Source organism: Coturnix japonica, chromosome Z (genome assembly GCF_054131305.1).
Source record: "Coturnix japonica strain WE chromosome Z, WE-NBRP24, whole genome shotgun sequence".
Classification (NCBI taxonomy): domain Eukaryota; kingdom Metazoa; phylum Chordata; class Aves; order Galliformes; family Phasianidae; genus Coturnix; species Coturnix japonica.
Genome location: NC_140702.1, coordinates 30,591,423 through 30,603,479, shown reverse-complemented (window position 1 = coordinate 30,603,479; position 12,057 = coordinate 30,591,423). Strand labels below are relative to the sequence as shown.

Below are 12,057 nucleotides of genomic sequence, written 5' to 3'. Positions count from 1 at the left end.
GCCATATTACTCTTCTGGAGTCCTGTCTGTACAATATCTTAACTCTTAGGACTAGAAGAAACTTGACAATAAAGCCTACAATACCAAGCCTTACTTCAGTGGACAGGGAGCTCTGAGGGATGGAAGATGCAAAGGATCATTCTGAACAACTCTCATTTGCAAATAAGAGAGCTCTTCAGACCCTGAAAAGTAAATAATGAGTTCGTTTGAAATGGAAGCTGGAACCTGATCATCAGCAACAGAAGAGGGAGATTCTTGCACCATGGCAAAACTCTTGGAGATCCTCAGAAAGATGGACAACGCAAGATAAGATGGATTCAGAGAAGTAGGTAGCAGGTCAATTAAAACTATGCACAAAGTAAGAGTGCAATGAAGAAGAAGAAAAGAGGAAGACTGGAGTTCTTATATGTTTACTGTGGTGGCAAGCCATTCAGATTTATATAAAAAGTGCAGTAGCTCTGATTAGTAGGCTAATATTTTGAGAGAAAACTACTGAGCTCTACCACAGAATCAAGAATAAAGAAAGGTGAAGAAAGAAATGACAGCTGTTAGCAGAAGGGAAGATTTAAAAGCACTGAAGAGAAATTCACTCTTTATAGATGTGGGGTGCCCCGCAGTGAAGTTTTCCACAGAAGACCACGTGAACTGAAAGAGTAGGCAGCTGTGGAGCTCCAGATTTTGAGAGCACATCCATCCTCTCACCATACTTCCTGACCAGACTGACTCATTCTCCATATGTCAGCCATGCTGAAGATACTTTGTGCCTTTAGGTTTCAGGTTCTCCTCCTTTTTATTCTTTTTTTTTTCTTTTTTTTTTTTTAATTTCTGAGATTGCTGCATCTAACATCTCGTTAGAGAAATAGGGAAAGCATGATATTTCCATAGATTCCCTGTGACTGCAACAGTGTAAATTGCTGCTGTGCATTGCATTCCAAATTTTAAAATCCTCTATCTGATCCTTTCATGAGGTGGGATAAGCAATGAGGTGATAAAAACTATTGCTAGGCTCAATTCTTCCTTCTTTTTCGAAACAGGCAAACAAAAAGACTTCCTATGTTTTGCTGTGGTGGATTTTTACTCTAACTTTTGTGAAGTATTGTCTTCGGAAAGATGACATCTTCTTTACCCTTTTCTGATCATTATTCACTAACACCTAACCAGGAGGCCACTTAGTGCACTACCCCCTCCGTAGGCCTGCAGATGTCAGTCTGTTAGTGCAGTGCTTTTGGTGTACTATTGCTTATCACATTTTTGCCCTTTAGGTGCCAACCTGGATTCACTGGAGCAAGATGTACTGAAACTCTGCCCATGAAAATCCAAAACCAAGAAAGTATGTTAAAATAATCTGAACTTTGCTTTCTTCCCCAACTACAGCAACAAAATCAATAGTACTTGGTGTTTTCACAGTTCAGCTGGAACCGGCCTCTTTACGTACTAATTTACGACCCAATTTTCTAAAGTAAAATCTGTACACCATGGCATTATTGACCTCCAAAATGTTTCTCATTTGTGTGGTTTTTGATCTTTCCATTCATTTGCAGATGCATTTGTATTGCACACACTGGCAGCTTTCTTGTTTGGGAGTCTGCTGTAAAGTGCTGCTCTAAAAGAACAAACTCATGGAGATGAGTGATGTACAGGTCTTGTGTCCTCGCTGCCTTGTGGAAAGTGCATCCTAAAAGCAATGTGGGAATTTGAAGTGGTGAATTTCTCTCTCACATCTTGAAACACACTTTGATCTGGATTGGTTTGGTTTTGGCTTTTTTTTGCTTTTTTTTTTTCCTTTTTTTTTTTTTCTGGGGGGATTTCTTTTTCATTTCCACAGAGCAAATGAGTTGCTCTCAACATCTTGAGCCATTTTAACACGCTAAATCGAGATACGGTTTCTGAAAGTGAACTCACCAAGTCATATCAGTTCACACTGACGGAGCTTCTTTCTTAGCATATATTCACCTCTTCTCTTTTCTCTGTTTTTTCTCTACCATTTTTTTTTTTGTTTGTTTTTCCTCTCAGGTGCCCAAATGAATTTACTGGTGATCGCTGCCAAAACTACGTAATGGCCAGCTTCTACAGTACGTCCACTACCTTTCTGTCTGTGCCGCAGTAGAAGCATGCTCAGTTGGTGCTGCTTTCTTGTCGCTGCATCTTTCCTCCAATTATTTTGTGTTTTTTTTTAATCCTTAACTAGATTTGTTGCCTAAAGCCTAATACTGATCGTCTCTGCTTGTTGCATGAACATGGTAACAAAAAGCTATTGCAGTACTCTCCTGGATTGTTTGGCATTGAGGTTATGGGGAAATGCAAAACTAAGGAACACTATGAAATTAACACTGAATGGTGTGGTGTATACATCCCACTGACATCAAGCAGCTGAAGTGCAAAAATGACATTTTGAAAGTCTTACATTTTATTTGCCACAAAAAAATAAAAAGGTCACAAAGCTTCATATAGAGCAGTGCTCCCTCAGAAAAAGGGATAAGTAGATGAAGTATTTATATATGAGTTTTATATTCAGAGCAACAAGTTAAAGGTAATTGGCATGCTTACATCATTTCTGAGGAGCACATTCTGAACAGGATCAAAACATTCTTTCTTCTCATTGTCCAAATTTCAGGGCAAAGAGAGCACAGAAGGAAGAAGGCAAGGGGGAGAGATGGCATAAACAATGGGAAATGACGTATTTATTTGTGGGTAACAGGTGCAAGAGATGAGTATTTCAGAGCCAGATTAATTGGACAAATGAGTGTAGCACACACACACACAGAGGACTCTGTATCAGAGCAATGGTAGGATCAGCACTGCAGTCACATCTTAGAAGTTTTCCTATGGATAAGTGGATTAATATTTATTAATTGTCAGAGAGGAAACAGAAAGTACACTGAACATTTATAGTCTCTTTGGCCATAACAAAGTCAAAGGTAACATGTAAGAAAATTGCCTAGATCTTACATTTCAATGCATGAGTACTTTTTGTAATTAATTGTCACTGGCATCAGAATGTACTATGACCTAAGATCAGTATTTTAGGAAATATTTTTTGATAGATTGCATGCCAGCATGGAAAGATTTCAAAGACTATGGGCTAGCTTAATTTAATTTCCATTAGTACATAGAACTAAAAGCTGTTAGCAGATGCTGGACATTTTGGAGCCTGAAGAGATGCATAGGTTTTCTCTTATACCAATGGATGAAAAATGTCCATTCATAATTCATACTACCCATCATGGAATCTACCCATGTAAACCCCAAGGGGACTGACTGGAGACCAGACCGTCCAACATTCAAGTCTGTATTTTATCCCTCAGTTTTAAATGCTTTATTAGTGTGTTATTTTTAAAACATCTCTGGTAACTATGGATTTAAGAATTTTTATGCTATTGCAGTGTTTAAGTTCACCAAGAGTTAGATTTAAATGGTCTTTTTTGTGTATTGCAATGAAAAGTACAGTTAAATTTTTCTCACTGTACCAGAAACATTTAAAAAGAAATGCAATAGAAGTATAAGAGCTATTGTTTGCTGATGAATTTGCCCTGAAAACTGTGGAAGAATTATATGATAGTTATTTCCCTGCCCAGAAAAGATTGTGTGTGTGTGTGGACAAAGAAAGAGAGGAAGGGTGGGGAGAGAGGTGGATTTTCTTTCCTCCTTAGTTTTTCAGATTCCTAGAACTGACTGGGATTTTTAAAGGCATCATTGGCAGCTGACACCAACCTGAGATTTTCTGAAGTTGCATACATGATAAAGACATAGATGTGTTTGCCTTGCAGCATGAGTGTATGTAATTAGGCCAGTCCAGTACAGCCTTTCTTGAAATGCACTGGAAGAAGAGCACACAAATACACATCCTGTAATAGTCTAGGAACCCCAGGCAATGACTGTTGGACTCTGGCACTAAAGTCTGCCTTATAGCTTCGGATTTCTTAAGCTGCTATAAATCTTGTAGTGATACTTAGGAATAGGATACTTAGTGATAGGAAGGATGTAGTGAGAACACATTTATATTTAACCAGAAGAAAATCAGTGAGGAAGCATTCTTACTGTTGCACCCAATGCAGAGGTGCAAGAATGTCATGCATAGTATGCAGTGTAAGGGGAGCTTGTATTGGATGTTCTCTTCAGGCAAACAAACATTGGAGCTAAAAAGTAGGCTCATATTTTGCACCAAGTGTTGCAGGTTATTGATTTATTTTAGCTCTGTTGATGTAGCTTTTGCAAACTACAGAGAAAATCGGGGCCAGGAGGAAACAAAAATGTATATGTCAACTATATAGTGACATGTAGTCATTACTGATTTCAGAAGAACCTTCTTTTTGCTTATAAAGCTGGGTTCAATTGTTTCAATATCGAGTATGCCTGCTAGTGAGCTGTCACTAACTTAAGGCTGTTGAAAATAAGCTAGCTTCCAAGGTCTCCTCTAGGATCCTGAAGAGTCCTAAAGTTATTTGTAGAAGGTCTTTTGAAGGATCAGTGCTGAGCTAATGCTCAACATTTTGAACCCCTCCACCCTTCACCCCAAGAGGGTGTAAGACTCAATGGTTTGCCTTGTTAGTGATTTACTTAGCCCTTGAGTAGGTAGTTATCATGGTGCAGTAAAAACAGGTTGAGAAGAAATATAGGATATTAGGTGAACATCCCTTTTCAGAATACTTTCCCAGTAGAAATTTAAGCACAGCTTATGTGATGGAGACAACTGGAAGGCACATGTGTATATTGACTGTGCCTTGGCTTCCAGTTTTGTAAAACTGTAGAATATCTTGTTAAGGACCAGAAGTGATGGATGTTAGGGTCCTCACTGACACAGTCATCTTCAGCACTGCAGCTACACAGTTGCTCCCCACCACTGCAGACAAGAAGAAAATCAAGAACAAACTGTCCTAGTTTTTTTTCATCCTGGAAGCTTGTCTGGTAGACTCTCTATCATTCTTCCCTTGAGCACAGTACTTGCATTTTCTACCAGCTATTTTATCCAAAATCTTTTCCAGTGAAGAAGGGCATATGTGAAAGGTACATAGCAGGTGGTAAGTTCCAGCAGGTTAAGACTGTTGGCCAGGAGTTTGTGTTGCACTGAGGGATGTCAGAAGATACCAGAACACCAGAAGGCTTTTTGCTGAAGTGATTTTGACTTGGAGGTTCATGGCCCACTGAAGTTCTGTAAGATACAAAAAGATGGCCCACAGTAGTGTTACAGAAATATCTATTAGATGTAGATATACTTGCTGTGTTTTAGTGTTCACACAGTCACTTGCTTGAATACAAGGAGGTAAAGTGTAAGAGAACAGAGGTAATGAATTAATCTCAGAAGTTCAGGCTACCTTTTCTGTAGCTATGGATGAGAGCTCGTATACCAGCTCTGTAATGCAGAACAATCCTTGGACTAAGAAACACAGGCAGAGCCTTGGAATAATAAAAAGCCAAAGGCATTTCTTTAGAGCATAATCACGGGTAAATCGTTTATCATTTTGAACATCCCAGATGGGCCAAGGATCTCATTCAAAGGTCTTGGTGACTTGTTTCTTCACTGGCTAATATTTCTATATGTATTGTGAATATAGAACAACTTCCATATAGTACAGGCAGTCTCAGTGGTTGTAGTCCTTATACTTCTGAAGGCAAGCATTTCAGCATGAGATACCAGTTTAATTTATGATCATTTCAGATCTGCCATGTTTAGAGAGCAAGAGAGCAGTCTCAAGAGGGTCAGTGGGAAATTTTTGTTTAGGTAGCTCTGCCACATATTCTCAGGATGTATTTGGCTGAGAAATTCAAGGAAGAATAAGGCAAAAGTTCAGTAAAACGGTGATATTCTGGAGTGACGACTATAATAATGTCATTTTTTTCAGACTTTCTGCATAAACTGCAGATCTTCAGAAGTCCATTTTTTCTGCCTTTCTACTAGTTAAGCATTTCTCAGAACTCAGCAGCTACATGAAGTTGATCCAAATGCGTAGATTTCACTGTCAGGTGTGGTGCCTTCACACAGCCCTTCCTATGTCCAAGGCTACCAACCTCCTAATTCTATAGGACAGCCACTCCAAAATCATGACTGCCTAGTGACTGTGATACTGCTGTTGTGAATGCAGCATGCAGTTCTAGAAAACCTGTATGTTGCAGCATTTCCTGACATCATACTCTATTGGCACTAGAAACCAATATATCCAGTGAGCTGCAGTGCAAAGTCACTTCATTCCAAGCTTCATTCCCACCAATTCTGCTCCACCAAAAATCACATCTGAAATAAAAACCAATTAGTTAAAAATAATCAATTGCATTTCATTTTAGCATGCATGGACAAATACTGGATAAAAAACACATTGTATCTAATAAGTATGTAGCACTATTGGTTTAAATGGGAAAAAATCAAAACTGATGACCTGTTTATAAAACAAGAACTGCTGGGATATTCTGTTTTCTTTTAATCATGTCTAGGCAGTGTAGCTAGGAATAACAAAGATAAATAAGAGCTATTTTTTATCTAGGTTTGAATAAGTGATGCATGTTTCTTCAGCATGTTTTCTCATTAGGGCTCTCAGCCAGAATATATTCCCATTCTAAGTACCAATTTCCCATTGAATTATTTCAAATAAAAACTGCATGATATGAATGACTTCCCCCAAAATTAAATTACATCCAGGCAAGGAGTTTTACGTATAAGTAAGCATAAATATGGCAATATATATGCATGGGCATGTCATTCATTTTATCAAAGACTTAACCGAGCTTTCTATGTAACTAATGTATACCATTAGCAGTGTTCATGTAGGCATGTTAAAAATGGCTCTTTAGGAAGAGACCTGGGTGGATTCCAGCTTACTTAACCCTTAAAATATTACTGATTGGCAGGAAAGAATTGGTATTCTTGATGTGTACAAACATCCGTTTAATCAGAAAATTAGGATTGAATTTAAATTGCACAGCATTCAAAGACAAAGAAAATAAGAACTGCTGTGGTTATGGAGCTGGACTCATGGGAAGGATCTCCTAGGGCACATGGAGGATTGGAGGTACCAGGATGTGGGAGTGCTAACGTTGGCAGGTGATCTGGTGGGAGCTGCATTTGCCCCTGTGCCCTTGGGGGCATGCAGCCAGCCAATGGGTTATTCTGATGAAGGCAAGGAAAAGGGACTGGCTCCTTTTCTGCCAGAGATAAGAGCCCTACTGAAGTCAGTTTGCAATGCTGAGAAGGGGTCCTGCTGCCCAGCAAGTGGTTCCAGCCACCTCAAGGCAGCAACTGACAAGAGCAAGGAACCACACAAGAGTGACGATAACAGGGACAGAGGAGAGGGCTGCACAGAGCCCATCTGCCAGGGGACTCCTCTCCTTGTAAGCCACCCCATGCCCTAATGCTCCCATCTGAAAACATCCAGCCATTTCACATGGCATTCGTGAGCAGCAGCTCCCTTCATCTCAGTAAAATCTTTAAGGGTTAATGGTTCCTGCTGTGTTCACTACATTGTGGCTGTTTAGATACCCTATAGATGTTTTGGTGTGTAACCCTTACAGAAGCTCTGGTCATGTAACTCACAGGGGCTCACAAGCACTGCCCATTTAACCACACACCTCTTTGTCCTGTTTCATATGCAGACACAGAAAAGCCATAATACTAATATATGATTTGTTTTTGAGTACAGTGTATTGCTCTTTTCTGAAACTTTTTCCTTTTTCTTTCTTTTTTTTTATCAACTTTCTGCATTGGCAGAGCATCTTGGGATTGAATTTATGGGTATGGACCAATCATTCCTTATAGCCTGCAGATTTTAGAGCCTGAGAGATAAAACCTGTTTTGTTTTGTTTTGTTTTTTTCCCCTCCAACTCCCCTTTTCAATTCTTAACCAATTTCTTTATGCTTTAGAAGGGATCATACAGCTATAACAACAGCCCTTATCAAAACGTTAGTGGAGATCAGCTTCTAAAATTGTAATCTTCCAGATATTCCAGATCTAAGGAGATCCTGGAATTACTCAAGTAATTTTAGCATAGTGTACAGTCCTTTTCTGCAATGTAATCTTGGCTAGTTTTAATATTTGCTTTTGCTGAGTTCTTCTACAGTTGCCTGATTTCAGAAACACTGAAAGCATTAAGCAAGGTGACTAACTAGTCTATAAAAAAGGACATACTGTTATAGGCACTTTAAATTCTGCAAATTTAAAGCTTTGAGCTCTGGTTTCCAAAGTTTTATGTGCAGACACACAACTGAGCATGTAAATAGGATGTATATACACAGGTGTGAATGATATGCATTTATACATATATTTCTATGTCTGTAAATAAGCACTGAACTGAAAGTTATTTAGGAACTTAAATGAAGGTTTACAGAACATAAACAGACCTGAAGTCAGCAGATGTGTTCAGTATTATTTCTGATAACAAGCTCTACATTTGCACCAAACCAAGAATTTTGGTAGTGAGTAGTATTATTGTGCTACACTTTAAAGGGAATAAAAACACATCTTCAGGTCCTCTTTGTGAAGAGACTGTACTCACCCCACTAACATTTAGTGAATATGAATGTAAATAATGCATCTCTTTAACAGGCTAACTCTTGGAATTCCAGTCAGGTTTAGCATGGAGTCTCCTAAAACTATTGGCAAATGAGAAGAACTAGGCATTGATCGTATTCATACAGTTTTAGTTCATGTTCTTATTAACAATATCCACATAAAATGTCAGTAGTCTTAGCCATGAACTATGAAGAAACCACAACAAATCTAAATTTAGACAATCTGTCACAACCGAGTTTATTGTTATTATCACAAGATAATATTAATTCTAAGTCATATATACTAAATTGTATTTGAAGACACATTTCTACGCTAACATATGAGAAATTATATTAAAATCCTTTTAAAAGAACCTAATTTACAAACCTTGCTTTCAAAACGAGTGAAACCATCTCTTGGTAAAGAACTGAATTCTTTAAAAATGAAAACTAAAACAAAAACCAACACTAGGGACCTGTAAAAATAATAGTTTTAGAATATAGAAAATGTAAGACTATCAATTATGTATAAATTAGGATGAAGTAAAATTAATTACATTATGAGTATGTTTGAAGGGCTGCATGTAGAGGGGTTTAGTGTCTTCAAGTCTTAGAACCATGGAATCACAGAATAATCCAAGAGGCCTACTTAGGACTCTGGATTGTGAGTGCCACTGCTACAGACACCCAGGAATTCTTGGGAAGTCCAGCCCCAGAGCTGGCCCGCCCTTCTGGGGATGCACTTCTCCTTCCAATTTGGGGAGGGCATGACAGCAGTGCTGCTCATGTGTGTCCCATTTGGCTAGGTTGCCAGAGCTCTGACAGGTGTGGGATTTGGCCCTTGAAATCAGGTCCTCAGAAACCTGCAAACCCACAGATGTGGCTGTGTGAGAAGCATCACTCACAGCTTTACCCACAGCCTGGTTCCTTTACTGCACCCTCCTTCCATGCAAGCCCAGGAGAGTTCACACATGCAGCAAGCCTCAGTCCCCTGACAGCATTAGCAAGGTGATCACCAGCTTGTTTGCAACAGCCTTCGCTTGCAGTAACCCTCCTGAGTCAGTGCAGTATATCCTGAGTATAAACGACCAAGCAGACTTTCCACTGTTTACTTAATCCTCCTCCTCTCCTTTTCCATCAAAGGAAAATGGGTTGAAATGTATTTATTCATTTTGCTTTCACAAGCTAACAGCTGACAGCATGACCAAAAATAAAAGAAAAAGTAGCTTCAAAGCATTTCAAATTTTCCCCTAAATTGCTTAGCGCAATTCTCCTGTTTCCTGTGACATCCTTGTAATACACCATTTCCACGGCTAACTAATAAGCGCTTTCAAAAAGGGCACAAATGGGAAGGGGATCAAGTGCCACTAACTAGCCTAGGTGAGGAGTTATGCTGTATGAGAAATCCCTTCAGATTCTGCTTCAGCCTTTTTTCTTTCTTTTTTTTTCTTTTTTTTTTTTTTTTCCCCTGAGCATTTCCTCACTCTTTTCCAGTATCAAGCATGCTGTGCCAGGCCTGCAGTTGATTTCTCAACCCTCTAACCTTGTCTTTCTGTGTTTTTCCCCTTCCTCTTTTTGTCCTCCTTTTATTTGGATATTCAGCCTTTTCCTCCCTCCCTTTTTTTGAATTTCTGTTCTTGGAGTTATTAATTTATTTATTTTTTTCTTTAATACATTTTTGCAGCATCCTAGTTTTACCAAACTCACTTCTTCTCCCCTCTCCCTTGTTAATAATCAATGCTATTAATTTTGTCTGACAGTGCTCATGACCTGTTTTTCTGGTGTTTTGGTCTACAGTGGGTTTGGCTTGTGGGAAGAATTGTTTCTATGGGAAGGTGCATTGTATCAGAGAAATGAAGATTTCTTCTCACTTGGCTATTTGTCACATGGAAGATTAGCCATCTGTTCTGAATCTCAGCCATGAGTAGCTGCTTTGAGGCAGGAAAATCTTGGAAGGCTAATGCTCAGCTGATCTTTTGAAAATCTCAGCACTGGATATTGGGTAGTATCTGAGCTGGCACCTTGCCATGCATCAACAGTTGGCCACAACATTTATTAAATTAATTAACAGCTATTTTAGATAAGTTAATTACAGTGACTTAAACCACATTTCCGAAACAAAAGCTTCAGCAATCCCACCGCCATCTTAGCAGTTAGGATAGACAACAATCACCTTTATTATCCAAAACTCCACACAAATTCCAGGGATTTAATCCCTTGCTCTTCCTGCTCAGGGTCACAGTACCTGGCCTCCCTTCCTCCCCAGAAAAGCACATAGGTATGGTCCTGCAAGCTGTCACGAATCCCAGTCCTGAGCTCACCCCTGTGCACCTTTGTGCCCCCAATTTTTAAACTGAACTAAATAAGGACAGAAAACGCTCTGGTAGAATGAATGTTCCCTCCACAGCGAGGAGGGTTTTCTCCTAAGCTGACCAGAGAGGCACCTTTCTTTGCTGGTACGTTTTCCATTTCTGAGATCATATTCCATAATGTTTTATCTCCCAAACTCCTTTAAGCTCCTTTCAGGATAGCATTAAGAGATGCAGAGCTTGGACAGAGACTCTCTTTATGTGTGAGAGACCAGCACGTAGAGGTACTTCTTTGAACCGCATAGTGAATTGTCCCACAGATCTTTTATGTTCTTGTTGAGTGCCTCTGGGTAGGAGTAATACTAATGTTTATCCCCATGGTAGTGAGGAGCTGTGTGGCTTTTATTCACTCATTTATTTGTGATCACCTGTTGGTGTTCTGTGGTCAGCGCTGCCGTTTGATCTAATTCCAGACCAGATCTTCCAGGGCAGGTTTTTGGGACTGTCAAAAATAAGATTTGAGAAGAAAAAAAAAAAAACCAAAAAAAAAAAAAAACAAAACAAGCCAGATACACTATTTTCTGCTAAAAACAGGAATGCAAATCTGCATTCATAAAATCTGTTTCTTGTGTCAACACAGAATGCTTGTCTCCATTTCAGAACATCTTATGTAACATTTCCCCTGTACAATATGCATTGATGCTCTCTGCCAAGAGTGATCAAGGCTGGAATGCAAGAGTAGATCCAATCCAAACATTACTGGTGCTACTAACATCTTTATAATAGTAAAATATGTCTCATGAATGAGATCAGCAAGAAGTTCTCATCACTGAGCAAGTTGCCACTCTAGATAGAGCAGTTCCTTAGGTAGACATGAAGAGATGCAAGTTAAAATGTAACATTTCTCTGATACAAGACACATTTTTTGTTCTTGATGTTGCTGGGTTTTTTGAGGGGCATAGGAGAAACCTATGACCAGAGCTCAAAATATATATTAATTTCCAATGGTATTATGATTACAAGCCAAGCTCATGTCTCAAATGTAGAAGGATATTTTGAAATCTCTCCTGTAAAGACAACTGAGATACCAGTTGGCATGGGGGCAGAGGGATATTGGATTTGAAAGCAGTCCAAAAAAACAGCAAGAAAATAAATTTATCAAAAAGGTCTATAAAATTGGCCTTCATTTCAGCTGTCTTTGCAGAGCAAAACTTCCTAAGCATTTGCAGATTTATGTTATTACGTTAGTGTGTTGCATTCTTATTTCCAGCA

At 39.0% G+C, this 12,057-nt stretch overlaps 1 protein-coding gene across 12 annotated transcripts in view; it reads left to right on the top strand.

The window, feature by feature from the left end:
* NRG1 (neuregulin 1) overlaps nt 1-12,057 on the top strand; it is a 170,371-nt gene that overhangs the window by 146,566 nt on the left and 11,748 nt on the right. For 7 of the 12 annotated variants that reach the window (XM_085528921.1, XM_085528920.1, XM_085528918.1 and 4 more), the window contains 2 exons: nt 2,014-2,072; nt 7,697-7,720. In XM_085528921.1, the coding sequence (XP_085385047.1) occupies nt 2,014-2,072; nt 7,697-7,720 (83 nt within the window). Of the gene's footprint in view, nt 1-1,262; nt 1,331-2,013; nt 2,073-7,696; nt 7,721-12,057 lie in introns of all 12 variants that reach the window. The other 5 variants (XM_085528919.1, XM_085528917.1, XM_015849622.3 and 2 more) reach the window with 2 other exon arrangements.